Raw genomic sequence first — 15,323 nt, forward strand, 5'->3', positions numbered from 1 at the left:
TTTTACACCAGGCAAATACTAGGGCTGTTATGGGCACAGCTCTTCTTTCCCAGTCCTCCTCATTAAACAGTAATCACCACCATCACCACCACTTGCCTTTTCCTATCTGATAGTTGCCGAAAACTTATATGATTATATGTATAAAAACCACATACAACCTACTTTTTAGTTTTTACTATTATGCGTGTTTACTTGGCAGTAAATATAAGTGAATCCTTCCCGGTTGATGTGACAGCCCTCTGATAATCGGGACACGTAATTCTGATATGTATTTAGTCGAAGTGACCTATATCCATGGAAATTACCCCATGTGTATAATAAAATATATCGATTGCCAAGAATTGTATTGAAGTTGACAGTTACCGGACTGTCCCTTTGACAGTCTCAAGAAACAAGTCTCTTGAAAAGTGAAACCTTATTTTAAGATCTATCTCCCCGTACATATCAAATGAGTAGCTGCAATTTAGCAGTGGGCGACCCACAGAGAGGCCGTCGGATTAACCTTTCTTACTGGAATCGTCTCAACATGATAATACAAATTATGTTTCATGGTATATAACCTCTGATTGTGATTCACTCCTCTCATTTGAGGTTAAACAGTGTTCTCGGCAGTGCTTAAACATGACCGGTTGAACATTGGTTTTAGGCAGTGTCTAAGTGATAAGTAATGTCTCTGCAATGCAGCAGCCATACTTAGGCATTGTTTAACCGTAGACATTGTCTAAACACTGTTTCTGCAATCGGCCCCAGGAATCTGGGCGTTGCCTGTGGTTAGTACTATAGTGTGTATTCCACCAAGGGGGGTGGGGGCAGGCATTCGGCTGCATGGGCTAATGTCCATGTGCCGTAACGCTGCACTGGAATGTATCAGTTCCCATGTGTTCAGAATGGGTCTGCGCTACCTGTGAGTAGTAGCACTTTCTGAGAAACTCCATGGGTCAACGTTGCCTGTGATTAGTAACACTATGTGAGAAACATCACAGGTTTGGCTGGCGCCCGTGGTCAGTACCATTATGTGAAGAAAACCATGGGTCTGCGTTACCTGAGAGTAGATCCAGCATGTGAAGAACACCATGGGATTTGTTACCTGTGGGTGTTATCATAATGTGTCATACACCGTGGGTATGATTAGTACCACTACAGTACACGTGGTCTGTGCTTAATTCCACTAAGTGAGGAATACCACGGGAATACCAGTGCCCGTGATTAGTCCCACTATGAGGAAACTGACCTCCAATATTCATAAACATTGTACATGTTTTTACGGCTGATGATGACCTGGACTAAGGTCGAAACCGGTCCCATTTAAATAGGAATGTGATACTGCATTTCTTTCTTTTAAGTATTGAATAGGTTGAACCTCCTTTTCAATTATTTAATTTTTAACATCAATAATTTCAATATAGAACAATGAAAATTTTTATCTTTAAATTAATACCACCATGCGAGACACACCATCAGTCTAAGTTACCTGTGATTAGTACCACTATAGGAGGAACACCATGTTTCTGCTTTACCAGTGATTTGTACCATTCTGAGGGGCCAGTGACGTGAATTTTGGACCTCTTTAGATAATAAGCATCATCCCAGTAATTTAGACATTGTGAATTGGATCTACTGATCGTTTTTGTTTCACTATCGTTTTTTCATCATCATTCCTTTTAGATTCTAGTCATTGGATACATTTTAAAGTTTTCATTTTAATTTCATTGCACCCCGTACCCTAACTGTTAGGCCCCTTTAAACAACAAGTATCATCATCAAGTTGAGAGCACGGGTTGGCAGCTGAGTCCTCACATTGTTTTCACTTACTTGTGTCCAGCTTCTCACTTTAATCTATCCTACCCGACCTCCCTTGGTCAACTCTTGTTCTTTTCCAACCCCAACATCATTAGGTTGCGAGGTCAAGAGAGTCTTGTCTTTCTTTGGCAGATATATTCATTTTTTGAGGTATCAGATCCGTTCAGTTTTTTCTCTCTGATTGGTATTAATAGAGGATGGTTGCCTAGTTGTACTTCATATTAAAACAATAATCACCATCACACTTTTAAATTTGGAGCATGTGCTGGCAACCACGGGGCCCTTAACTGAGTCCTGGCATTTCTTCCACCTATTTATGCTAGACTCTTCACTTTTGTCTGTACTATCTGACCTCCCTTGGTCAGCTCTTGTTCATTTCCAATCGCGACGTTAATATGTATAGAGGTCTAGGGAGTCTTCCATTTTCATGCCTTTCTTTGTTTGGCCACTACCTTTTTTGAAGTGTTAGACTCCTTCCTTTTCTTCATCTGATTAATGTTAATAGAGGATGGTTGCCCAGTTGTACTTCCTCCCATCCCTACCACCACCTGATGGATTTCCTTGGATAGCAACCAAGTATCCTCTGAAGGGGGTGGGGGCTGGACTGCCTGTAGTGGCTGCCTCTTCAGTGTCCATCCAGCCTTGAAAATCTTCTGGTGTAATGGAGGATGAGGGCAAAACTGGTTTTGGCTATTGATCGATGTCCATTACCTCCCTGCATGCCAGGAACTAATGGAGTTCTCATGACTTGGAGAAGTAGCAGCCTCTGCAGCAGTTATAGAATCACTGATGGAATGCGAAAGTCTGTTGCAGCATTGGTTGAGCAACTACATCGACACACTGCTTCCAGATTCACAACTAAGTATATTTTATTTTCCACCTTGTCGATACATTAGTTGCTTAAGGCAACTTATTCGTTAAAAGTGGTACATATTTCGTATATAATTAACATTTTCAGCCACATAACACTGTTTACATGAAAAATTCATATATTGACAAAGTATCAATGCTTTGAGAGAAAGTGACCTTAAAAATAGCATAAGAAGAGCAGCAATCATCTTGTGCCATACATGATATATGGGCTCTCTTCTTCCTCTGGCCAGAGGATAGGAACAGCCCAAGGACAGACCATGTCCCGTGCTGGATGTTTTGCACTGGGAGTGCCTTTTTGAATGGAAAGCTCCATCATTTGTACCAGTTCTTGCCCGCCACACTCATCCTCCAGATTAATCTTCACTTCTCCGGATCCAGTAGGGTTTATTCTTCCTGCACGGCAAGGGATTGTCTTCTGCATGGAAAATTTCAGCTTTGGTTCTCTTTCTGTAGCTATCTTGTGAATGTGAATAAGGGATTTATACATGCTTTATGTGGCAGTATGTGTTGTTATTGCCCTCCTGTGGGTGGGGATGGTAGAATAACACTGCCTGCCGTATAAGGCAAATAAAATGGGTTCCAGAGGCATTTTGTGTAGGAGTGTGGGTTGGCGACGACGGGGCCCTTAGTTGCGTCGTGGCATTGCTTTCACTTACCTGTGCCAGGCTTTTCACTTTGATCTATCCTATCCGACCTCAGTTGGTCAACTCTTTTTCTTTTTTGACCCCAACAGTATTAGGTTGCGAGGTGTAGGAAGTCTTTTATTTCATGCCCTTCATAGCCATTGTCTTTCTTTGGCCTAAACCTTAATTTTTCCAAGTGATGTACCGCTTCCATTTTTTTCTCTCTGAGTGTTACATAGAGGATGCTGCCTAGTTGTACTTCCTCTTAATACAATAAGCACCACCATGACCACCACCACCTGTGTTGTTATTGTACAGGTGGAGCAAGTAGTTGGCTTGATAGCCCTTTAGTCTTCCAGAATGGTACTGATATTGACATTTAAAATCCTTCATGACATTTGATTCAGAAAGCACTAATTTCTATCCATAATCGCTTTCATTTAATAAACGTGAATATTGCTTGGCAATAAAACTCATTTTCCTCTTCAGACCCGAGATCAGGGAAGTTGGGATAAAAATTATTTCTGTGCTTTTATGATTTAAAAATACCTCAATAAGTCATATTTGGTGGTAAAAAGAAATATTTATTTTATTCATAAAATATACAGGATGTGCACATATGTGCATCTCAGGTCACAGTTCGGCTTTCATCTGTGATATTCTCAAAACAGTTGTTTTTCATTATGCTCAAATATACTTTGCACTTCATGCAGGTAACTCCTAAGTTGACAGAAAATGTCTGTACAGTATCTCCCTATTTATTCTTACCGATTATGGCTTAGGTGATGATGATATTAGTGCCCTTCTGAACAATACTGATGGAGAATTTTCAGATTCTAGTGTTGAGGAATAATAAATGAGCCCCTGGAGAACCTGAAATAAATCTTGATCCATATAGAAATGACTCGGCTGATCCCAGTGTTATGACGCCTTGTAGAGAATTGCCATGTGTTTATAAAGAGTAAAGGCCACCACACACAGAAAGCTACGCTAAGCTAAGCTAAGCTAAACTACGCGGTGTTATGAAAAATATCGCTCCCAATGCATTTAAATGCGATGGCACACACAGGCCACTATGCTAAGCTACACTAAGCCAAGCTAAGCTAAACTAAGCTAGACAGATCGCCAGGCAGGTGATTTTCTTGGCTGTAGCTGGCCTGGCGCATGCGCTTTTCATTTCTGAGCAGTTGGTCTGGCGGGCTGTCGTGTGTGTTTAGTCGTGTCGTGTGAGTCTCTTCTGGTAGTACTTCGTTATCTTATTACAATGGATAGCAAGCCAAAAGAAGAACGACTAATTGAGGAGGTGAAAAGATATCCCTGCCTTTATGATACGTCATCAAATTATTATAGAGACTTGACAAGAAAGGAAAACTGTTGGCAGGAAATAAGTACAGTACTTCAAATTGATTGTAAGTAGGCTACCATTTATAAATTGCCTATCTAATCACAATTTTGACAGTTCCAATTGTTTGAGAAGAATATATTTTTCACGTGGCTTTAAGTACATTATTTACAATTTAGCAGATACAGTTGAAGCACGTGTTCTGTAACTGCATGCCATATTCTTAAATATATCAACAGTCACTAAGAACGTGAAAGGTAAAATAATAACATACATTGTTTTAGGTAAAGAACTTAAAAACTTATGGAAAAGACTGAGAGACTGTTTTAGGGAGGCACTAAAGAGACAAAAAGAGAGTAAAAGTGGACAGGAAGGGAAAAAAGTGAAGGAATGGAGATTCCACAAACAAATGGAATTCATTTTGCCTTATATTTCTACAAGAAGGTGAGCTGTCATTTTAATGCAGTATGAGTAATATTTAGAATATTAAAAATCGATGAAGTTATAAGTGAATGTATATGTTGAGAGTATATTATAATTTAAAACGCATGTAATTCATTTGAAGTTATAAGAAAATAAGAACGTCTCGATTTGTTATGTTTTGCAGCTAAGACAGTATAACATGTCACTAATAAAATGAACAACATGAATAATTGCTTTTGAAGCACAAGGGCTAGGACAGTTCAATATGCTCATTCTCCATAAACACATCTCTGTGTGTCATTTCTTAATATACATGTGGATGTGTATTAATAGCTTAATTTTCCTTACAGCACACATTCAAACATTGACAGGCAGGAAACATATCGAGGTCAAGAGATAACGGAAGTAGCCACCCAGATGATCGAGAGTGCAGAATGTGATGACCTACACTCCATATCACAGATATCTGATTCATCATCTGTTCCGTCCGCCCCCACACATACACAACCTCAACCAGTCGAACCCCTTCGAAAGAAAAGAAAAATCATGCCACCGAGCAGTAGTGCAGAGAGGGTAATTGATTATTTGCAACGGAGGGATAATAAAACTGATGCAACAGACATTTTTTTCAGTCAATGAGTGAGGCAACTAAGAAGTTGCCAGAACATATGCAAATACGCATAAAGCGTGAAGTATTTAATAGTGTATCCACTGCAGAAGAGGAATATTTAGCTTTAAGAGATAATAATCTTTTTCTATTATCTTCACATAATACCTCTACTGGTCCATCCAGCCTCCAGCAACAAAATGTCGTTATCATTAACGAAGAAGACGGACGAAATTAATTAATTCATTCATTCATGTTTTAGTTTTAATTTTTAGCAGGGACATAGTCAGAGGACGGGGTGGGGTCCAGATTCTCTCCGAAAAGAAACCGAGACAATATTATGGTATGATTCTTATTTTCTTGTTAGTAGTGCAGGTATTAGCGTTTAAAATTTATTTTGTAATCTGATTAACCTTGTAGTACTGAATATAGTTGATAATGTAAAGAGTCCAATAATATCATTTTAAAATGAAGGCATATTCAAATACGATAATAGGCAAACTTGAACAGTTTAAAGACACATTCATATCTGCATACTACAGTGACCCACTATTTTTAATTAATAACATAGCAACGCCTGGACTCCCATCTGAACAGAATTCTGGCTACGTTCCTATTTTTTAAGTTACATATACAGTATTACACAAAAATTAATTAAGAAAGCGGTATTAAAATAAAAGTATTAATCTAATTATATCCGTAGTATCCCTCCCTATGAAGAAACAATACATTTGCATTAGTAGGAAAACATGTACTAATAAGAAATAAAAAGGTAAAATTTCTTTAAAATATTTTGTTTGTATTGAAGTTCAAATTCTTGAAGTTTACAGCACTATAATGTTCAAACTTACCGTAAGCACAATGCTAATCTTTCTCATCGTTAAAGCGAAACTCTCGGATTTGATTGTATCATTATTGCTTTTACATACATTTTTACCTTATGCTCCATAATTTAACAACTTCTTTTTTTTTTTTTTTTTTTGCTAGGGGCTTTACTTCGCACCGACACAGATAGGTCTTATGGCGACGAAACAACTTCTTATTAATTCACTAATCTAGATATGCTTATAATTGTATGAAATTAATTTCATAGACAACATCATAAGTGTATATTGCTAGTCATGAGTAGTTCATTTAGAAAAGTCGGTCGTGATTTCGGCCTCTACGAATGTGCTCAATTTGCCATGGTACGTTTCCTTCATTCATGAAATAATGCATTAACTCATGTCTAACGTTGAAAAGCCTCTTGAGTGGCATTACAACCCACGTGTGGAATCGGATCAAGACCTGCATCATCTGTCATTATTTCCTGTTCACATTGCCCTGCTGGTGTCACTTGGATATTCTGCCGCATATAATTATGAAGAACACACGTTGCCTTTACAATTTTATCAACTAGTTCCAACTTACATCTAAACGGTTTTTCATAAACCCCCCACTGTGAAACCAGAATACCAAAAGTATTTTCAACAATACGTCTGGCTCGTGAGAGTCTATAATTGAATACGCCTTTAGGCTCATTGTTGTGAACCTGATCACGGGGGAAAGGGCGCATGAGGTATCTCTTCAATGGGAAGGCCTCATCCCCAACAAATACAAAAGGCAAACTTGGGCCGTGTGATGCCAGTGGTTCATCTGCAGGTATTTTTATTGACCCATCTTTCAATGCCGACCCAAATGCACTATTTGAGAAGATACCACCATCACTATTTCTTCCTTTGGCCTCCACATCGATCACTGTAAAACGGTAATGTGCGTCTACAACTGCTAACAGAACAATTGAAAATGTCTTCTTGTAATTGTAGAATGTTGTTCCACTATTTGGTGGGGCTCGAATAAGTACATGCTTTCCATCAAGAGCCCCTAAACAATGGGGGAAATTCCACAGATTTTCAAAATCTTTTGCAATCAGTTTCCACTTCTCCTCTGAAGGTATTGGTAGCACTTCGTCCTGCAGTCGATTCCATATCGCTTCACATACCTCATTTACTATAGATGACACAGTTGAGGCCCCCGTCCTGTAACTATATGCTATAGTTTTGAATCTGTCCCCAGTTACCAGGTACCTGAAAGATACAGTTATTTTAGACAATGAACCGGAAAATATGTGGAATAAACTACAGCATACACCAACTAACTACTGATAAATGAGCTCTGCCTAAACTTATTCTGACAGTTAAAGATCACTGGGATGTTTATTTAATAATAATAATAATAATAATAATAATAATAATAATAATAATAATAATAATGTTCAATTCTTACCTCAAACATATTGCTAATCTTTCTTTTGGTGTTATAGATTTCCTCCAATTTGTACACTTTTTCTTAATATCACCCTCAATAACAGAGAGAAGTTCGTGAAACTGTTCCTGACTTAGACGAAAGTAACTTTTAAATTCTTCGTCACTTCCGTTTAGTTCTTGAATCAAATGATGGAATTCACCATGTATTTTTCTTCTACTTCCAATGTCCCGTATCCAGAATAGTCTTCTCTTTCTGTTTCTTTCTTTATCTTCATCTTCGATAACAGCAGCCAATAAAAGAGCCTCCTCTTCAATTCCGGAAACAAATGAAAACGTATATGCACAGTGCGCAATTTTTAAAACGTAAAAAATTCAGGTCTAGATTGAAGTAGCTGAAATCGGCGTAAGGCAGGAGTTGAGTATGGATGAGAAAAATCGAAATGAAGGTGGAAATGAATTTTTTTTTTTTTGAGAAATGATAGAATAAATTAATAGAGGAAGAGGAATAGTGGAAAAAAGAGAAGAGTGAAAGAAATTGAAGATTAAATGGTGCTGAGGAAGGATAAGGTAGGGAGATGAAGGAGGGGTAGTTTAGGGTGGGTTATTGGAGGTAGAAAATGTGGGTAGGAACTTTGTAAGGCATGGAAAATAGAATTGGGGTTTTGAAATTTAGAATTTTTGAGAAGAAGAATTAGGAAGTCGAAAAGGATATTTGGTTTTTCAGAAATGTTGTTTAAGTTGAAATTTGGGTTGAAGTACTGATCAAGGTGGATAAAGCAATTTTTCAGTAGTGTTTAAGAGGGGACCTTTGTTTATGATTTTAAGTATTTTCATGTCTTTTTCAATATTGGTGAAACTATGCTTGGAGTCTTGTATGTGTTGTCCTATGGCGGAGAATCTATTGTATTTAATGGCGTTGATATGTTCGGAGTATCTGATATCGAAGTTGCAGCCGGTTTGTCCGATGTAGGAGGAATTGCAGTTGTTGCATTTGAATCTGTACACTCCGGATTTAGAAAAAGCATTAGATTTATTTAGTGATTTAGAGTTGTGTAAAATATCCAAATTTCTATTGTTAGTTCTAAAAGAAATTTTCATATTGTGTTTTTAAAAAATATTAGTTATTTTATAAGCATCTTGAGTGAAAGTGAAAGTGAAAATGGAAAATGCAGTTGGTTTTGTTGTGTCTTTAGATAAAGTGGTTTTAGGACGGTGTTTGAATTTGTAAATGATGCGGTTTATGAAGGAGTTATTAAAGCCATTGAGTTTAGCAATGTTACGGATGATGTTCAATTCATTATTTAAATCTTTTTTAGACATAGGGGTGTTGAAGGCGCGAAAAATGAAGCTGTTATAGGTAGCACGTTTATTTGCTTGAGGGTGCGAAGAATCTTGTCGTATTGTGGTTGCTGTTTGGGTTGGTTTTCCGAATATTTTGTAAGATAAAGAAGAAGGATGTCTAGTGATAGTTAAGTCTAGAAAGTTAAGAGTTTGGCTGTGTTCTGATTCAAGGGTGAATTTAATATTAGGGTCTAAGTTGTTGAGATGAATAAGTGTAGAGGCTGTGTTGGTTGATTCTTCATTTAAAATTACTAAAGTGTCGTCGACATATCTGTCCCAAAAGAGGATGTTGGAGAAATTATTATTATTATTATTATTATTATTATTATTATTATTATTATTATTATTATTATTATTATTATTATTATTATTATTATTATTATTATTATTATTATTATTATTATTATTATTATTATTATTGATTTTTGTGTTTTCTAAGAAGTCAAGGTAAATTTCAGCAAGAATGCCTGAAGCTGGTGAGCCCATAGCTTGTTGATAAATGGTGTTATCCAAGATAAAATAATTATTATTAAGAACCAATTTTAAAATAGACATGAAGTCTTGAATTTCAAGTTTACTTAGGTTACTGAATTTGTTTAGGTGGTTGTTAATGTTGTTAATGTTGTTAATTATGGGGAATAATTTGGTTGGATATTAATGTTCTTTAATTTGTTGATTAGATCAGAAGTGTTTTTGATAGATTTGTTAGATAAAATGTTTGGATGAATTTAGAAGTATTGTATAGGGGAATGGGTCTGTAATTGATTATTGGACGGATGGGAATGTTAGTTTTGTGAATTTTTGGGAGGGCTTTGGCAGTGGCTAGGCCTGGGTTCATGTTTATTAATTTAGTTTTTTCTTGATCTGTGAGGAGAAAGGAAGTGTTTTTTAAAGTTTGTTTGAGTAGGCGTTGGATTTTTGTGGTTGGGTCTTTTTTTATTATAGAAAAAGAAGAGTCACTGAAAAAAATTTTGGTTTTATCTAAGTAGTCAGTTTTTTCCATTATGACAGTAGTGTTGCCTTTATCAGATTTGGTGATGATAAGATTATTGTCATTGATTTTCTTTTTAAGGTCCAAAATGAGTTAATTATTATTAATATTATTATTATCATTTTTATTATTATTATTATTAAGAGAAGTGTTTTTGTCATTGTTAAGGAAGATTTTTTCGAGTTTTCTTTTTACTTCATATCTGATTTCATCTTATTCATCAGTTGGCATTTTGTTAATGGCTATTTCAGATTCAGTAATTAAATTATTGGCTACATTCTTAAGAACAAATCTTCTTCACATAAATTTCAGTTTAAGAACATTAACACACCCTCCAAAACTATTCATCAATTCCATCCTCCCATTGTAAATTTATCTAAAACAACTCTGAGTGATGATGAAAACTTACTTCTCTCGAAGGGCCTCAAACACAATTGGCCCAACCTCAGCTCTTTCAATGTAGCCACTAATTTAATTATTGAATCTGAAATAGCCATTAACAAAATGCCAACTGGTGAACAAGATGAAATCAGATATGAAGTAAAAAGAAAACTCGAAAAAATCATCCTTAACAATGACAAAAACACTTCTCTTAATAATAATAATAATAATAATAATAATAATAATAATAATATTAATAATAATTAACTCATTACTTCCTTTCTCCTCACAGATCAAGAAAAAACTAAATTAATAAACATGAACCCAGGCCTAGCCACTGCCAAAGCCCTCCCAAAAATTCACAAAACTAACATTCCCATCCGTCCAATAATCAATTACAGACCCAGTCCCCTATACAATACTTCTAAATTCATCCAAACATTTTTACTAAAAAACTATCAATTTTTATCTAACAAATCTATAAAAAACACTTCTGATCTAATCAACAAATTAAAGAACTTTAATATCCAACCAAATTATTCCCCATAATTAACAACATTAACAGCAACCTAAACAAATTCAGTAACCTAAGTAAACTTGAAATTCAAGACTTCATGTCTATTTTAAAATTGGTTCTTAATAATAATTATTTTACCTTGGATAACACCATTTATCAACAAGCTATGGGCTCACCAGCTTCAGGCATTCTTGCTGAAATTTACCTTGACTTCTTAGAAAACACAAAAATCAATAATAATAATAATAATAATAATAATAATTTCTCCAACATCCTCTTTTGGGACAGATATGTCGACGACACTTTAGTAATTTTAAATGAAGAATCAACCAACGCAGCCTCTACACTTATTCATCTCAACAACTTAGACCCTAACATTAAATTCACCCTTGAATCAGAACACAACCTAACTCTTAACTTTCTAGACTTAACTATCACTAGACATCCTTCTTCTTTATCTTACAAAATATTCAGAAAACCAACCCAAACAGCAACCACAATACGACAAGATTCTTCGCACCCTCAAGCAAATAAACGTGCTACCTATAACAGCTTCATTTTTCGCGCCTTCAACACCCCTATGTCTAAAAAAAGATTTAAATAATGAATTGAACACCATCCGTAACATTGCTAAACTCAATGGCTTTAATAACTCCTTCATAAACCGCATCATCAACAAATTCAAACGCCGTCCTAAAACCACTTTATCTAAAGACACAACAAAACCAACTGCATTTTCCATTTTCACTTTCACTTTCACTCAAGATGCTTATAAAATAACTAATATTTTTTAAAAACACAATATGAAAATTTCTTTTAGAACTAACAATAGAAATTTGGATATTTTACACAACTCTAAATCACTAAATAAATCTAATGCTTTTTCTAAATCCGGAGTGTACAGATTCAAATGCAACAACTGCAATTCCTCCTACATCGGACAAACCGGCTGCAAGTTCGATATCAGATACTCCGAACATATCAACGCCATTAAATACAATAGATTCTCCGCCATAGGACAACACATACAAGACTCCAAGCATAGTTTCACCAATATTGAAAAAGACATGAAAATACTTAAAATCATAAACAAAGGTCCCCTCTTAAACACTACTGAAAAATTGCTTTATCCACCTTGATCAGTACTTCAACCCAAATTTCAACTTAAACAACATTTCTGAAAAACCAAATATCCTTTTCGACTTCTTAATTCTTCTTCTCAAAAATTCTAAATTTCAAAACCCCAATTCTATTTTCCATGCCTTACAAAGTTCCTACCCACATTTTCTACCTCCAATAACCCACCCTCCTAACCCACCCTAAACTACCCCTCCTTCATCTCCCTACCTTATCCTTCCTCAACACCATTTAATCTTCAATTTCTTTCACTCTTCTCTTTTTTCCACTATTCCTCTTCCTCTATTAATTTATTCTATCATTTCTCAAAAAAAAAAAAATTCATTTCCACCTTCATTTCGATTTTTCTCATCCATACTCAACTCCTGCCTTACGCCGATTTCAGCTACTTCAATCTAGACCTGAATTTTTTACGTTTTAAAAATTGCGCACTGTGCATATACGTTTTCATTTGTTTCCGGTATTGCGCTTTTTACTATATTTTTTTTCTCTTCACAATTGTTTTTTCACGTCAACTGTTCTATGAATTCTATAGGAGCACAATTACTTACTCGATTATATTGAATTGTATTATATTTATCTATATACTTACTTTCCCGCAACCAAGGAAAATAACTGGATCGTCAAGCTATTCTCCATTTTACTTTGGCGTTTGAAACCACAGCGCCTGATATTGAATGTGTCACGCTGATCACCGGGAGCTGGCAAGTTGCTTCAATGAATCTGCTCGTCTTCAACTCCTACACGAATATGGACCTTCGTATGTGTTCGATTGTGATGTGACTTTATACCTGACAGTGTTTAAATAACTGGCTTTGAACAGTTCTCCGCTATTCGTAATCATTGTGGGACTTTGCCTAGCGCTGCGTGTGCCTTGCTGCCGCTAAGAGAATTGCGCACTGTTTTTCTTTTGAATGACTTGTATTTTACTTCTTCTAACTTTTACAGTGTCTACCCCCGTTCATTTCCTTTTCATATTGCCTCTTCTACTGATCCTATGCATTGTTTTCCATTTCTTAATCGGCTGATGATGACCTGGAGTAGGGTCGAAACCGGTACCATTTCTAATTATTATTAAATGAGAATGTAATTCACTACATTTCTTATTCTTTGGTATTGAATAGGTGGAATCTCCTTATCATTCATTTCAATTTCACTTGTATATCGAGAATGGTTACGGTTGAAGAAAAATGAACTGAAAGAATTTGGCCTAGATTGTTGGGCTATTGTGTCGTACAGTTCCTAAGTTTAGTGACTAGCCTGTACACCAACAGATTTTTTTTACAAGCTGGAAGTTAGGTGATGTACTGTTTCAGGATGGACTTTACATCACAGGCAGGCCTACAGTCATAACAAATAGGATTGAATAATAATAATGTTATTCGCTTTACGTCCCACTAACTACTTTTACGGTTTTCGGAGACGCCGAAGTGCCGGGATCTAGTCCTGCAGGAGTTCTTTTACGTGCCAGTAAATCTACCGACACGAAGCTGACGTATTTGAGCACCTTCAAATACCACCGGACTGAGCCAGGATCGAACCTGCCAAGTTGGGGTCAGAAGGCCAGCGCCTCAACCGTCTGAGCCACTCAGCCCGGCAACAAATAGGATTGGTCCTGTATCGACGAAACTGAAGAGTGATAAAGATATGAACAGGGGAGAATGGGATGAGAGAGTTCAACAGGATGAAAATATGAGTGTACTAAAATGGAAAGACAATAACTCCGTAGTGCTACTGTCGACTAGTGTGGAAAGTAGGCCGGCAGACATGTGCATATGGTGGTCAAAGAAAGATAACAAGAAGGTTGATGTACCACAACCAGCAATTGTTAAAAATTATGTCTCAGTGGGAGGAACAGACTTGTGTGATAGAACTGATTATGCGGATCTGCAAATGGCCAGTGAGGGTGTACGGCCACGTCATTGACCTAGTTATTGTAAACTGCTGGCTTATGTTCAAGCGCTTTTGTGCACAAAATAAAAAATTCCAGTGTGAAGGGGGAACTCGGCACCAATCTGGCTCGGTACCTAAGCGAGGTCGACCAAGTTGAGAATCAATATTGGAGGTCAACATGGGTCAAGAGGCTGACATAACATCAAGGAAGCAAAGAAGAGTAGTGGCGCAGCCTGATGCTGATGTTCGAACAGATGGTTTTGGACACCTACCGCACCACAGTGAACAGTTTTGGCTCAAAATGCAGTTGAAATTACAAGTTACCTGCATGAAGTGCAAAGTGTATTTGTGCATAATGAAAAACAACTGTTTTGAAAACTATCACAGATGAAAGCTGAACTGTGACCTGAGGTGCACATATGTGCAATCTGCCTCGGTATCTAAGCGAGGTCGACCAAGTTGAGAATCAATATTGGAGGTCAACATGGGTCAAGAGGCTGACATAACATCAAGGAAGCAGAGAAGAGTAGTGGCATTTATTTTATGAATAAAATAAATATTTCCTTTTACCACCAAATATGACTTATTGAGGTCATTTTTAAGTCAAAAAGCAAAGACATAATTTTTATCCCAATTTCCTTGATCTCGGGTCTGAAGAAGTTAAAACAGCAATAACCACCGCCACATTTAGCTGAGTTCTTACATAGGTTCTACTTACTTGTGTCAGGCTTCTCCTGTCCTTTCTGTTCTTTGTTGGTCAACAGAAGTTTTTTCCCGAACCTGATGGTATTAGAGCATTCAGTGCCTTCTGAGTCTTTCATTTTTGTTCCCTTCTTGGCCGTCATCTTTCTTTGACCTATACTTTCATTTTTCAAAGTGCCCTATCCCTCCCACTTTTTCCTCTCTGATTGGTGTTAATGGAGAATGGTTGCCTGGTTGTACATTCTCTTAAAACAATAATCACTACTGTCACCAGCTTGGTGTAGAGCCAGGCTAATAAGGTGTACCCTGAGTTGCCAGAGAGGTTCTCTGCTCCTCTTCGTATCTTTGACCATATAGCTAGCCTCTGTAGGCCCTACCTTGGGTAGAATGTTGGTGTCTGAGTTTGTGCATGTGTATGGAGATTTCATCCTCTCCGAATCAAAAGTT

At 36.7% G+C, this 15,323-nt stretch overlaps 2 protein-coding genes across 2 annotated transcripts in view; one reads left to right on the forward strand and one right to left on the reverse strand.

The window, feature by feature from the left end:
* The window catches only part of Gen (XPG-like endonuclease), a 244,982-nt gene that overhangs the window by 3,447 nt on the left and 226,212 nt on the right, over window positions 1-15,323 (forward strand). The window lies entirely within an intron of this gene.
* On the reverse strand, window positions 6,897-15,019 carry LOC136881146 (uncharacterized). The gene is made up of 3 exons (XM_067153810.2): window positions 14,893-15,019; window positions 7,934-8,222; window positions 6,897-7,734 (listed from the first exon to the last, which is right to left on the reverse strand). Exons 1-3 carry the CDS (start codon window positions 15,017-15,019, stop codon window positions 6,897-6,899), a joined length of 1,254 nt encoding a protein of 417 aa, XP_067009911.2.

Source organism: Anabrus simplex, chromosome 9, assembly GCF_040414725.1.
Source record: "Anabrus simplex isolate iqAnaSimp1 chromosome 9, ASM4041472v1, whole genome shotgun sequence".
NCBI classification, from domain to species: domain Eukaryota; kingdom Metazoa; phylum Arthropoda; class Insecta; order Orthoptera; family Tettigoniidae; genus Anabrus; species Anabrus simplex.

Bases quoted from the DNA above. Each gene is read 5' to 3' on its own strand.
- LOC136881146 (XM_067153810.2), bottom strand. From the start codon at position 15,019: ATGACGGCCAAGAAGGGAACAAAAATGAAAGACTCAGAAGGCACTGAA. The intron at 8,223-14,892 runs GTAAGTAGAACC...CCGGAATTGAAG, and splicing joins ACAGGAGAAGCCTGACACAA to AGGAGGCTCTTTTATTGGCT. The intron at 7,735-7,933 runs GTAAGAATTGAA...TGTATCTTTCAG, and splicing joins AGATTAGCAATATGTTTGAG to GTACCTGGTAACTGGGGACA.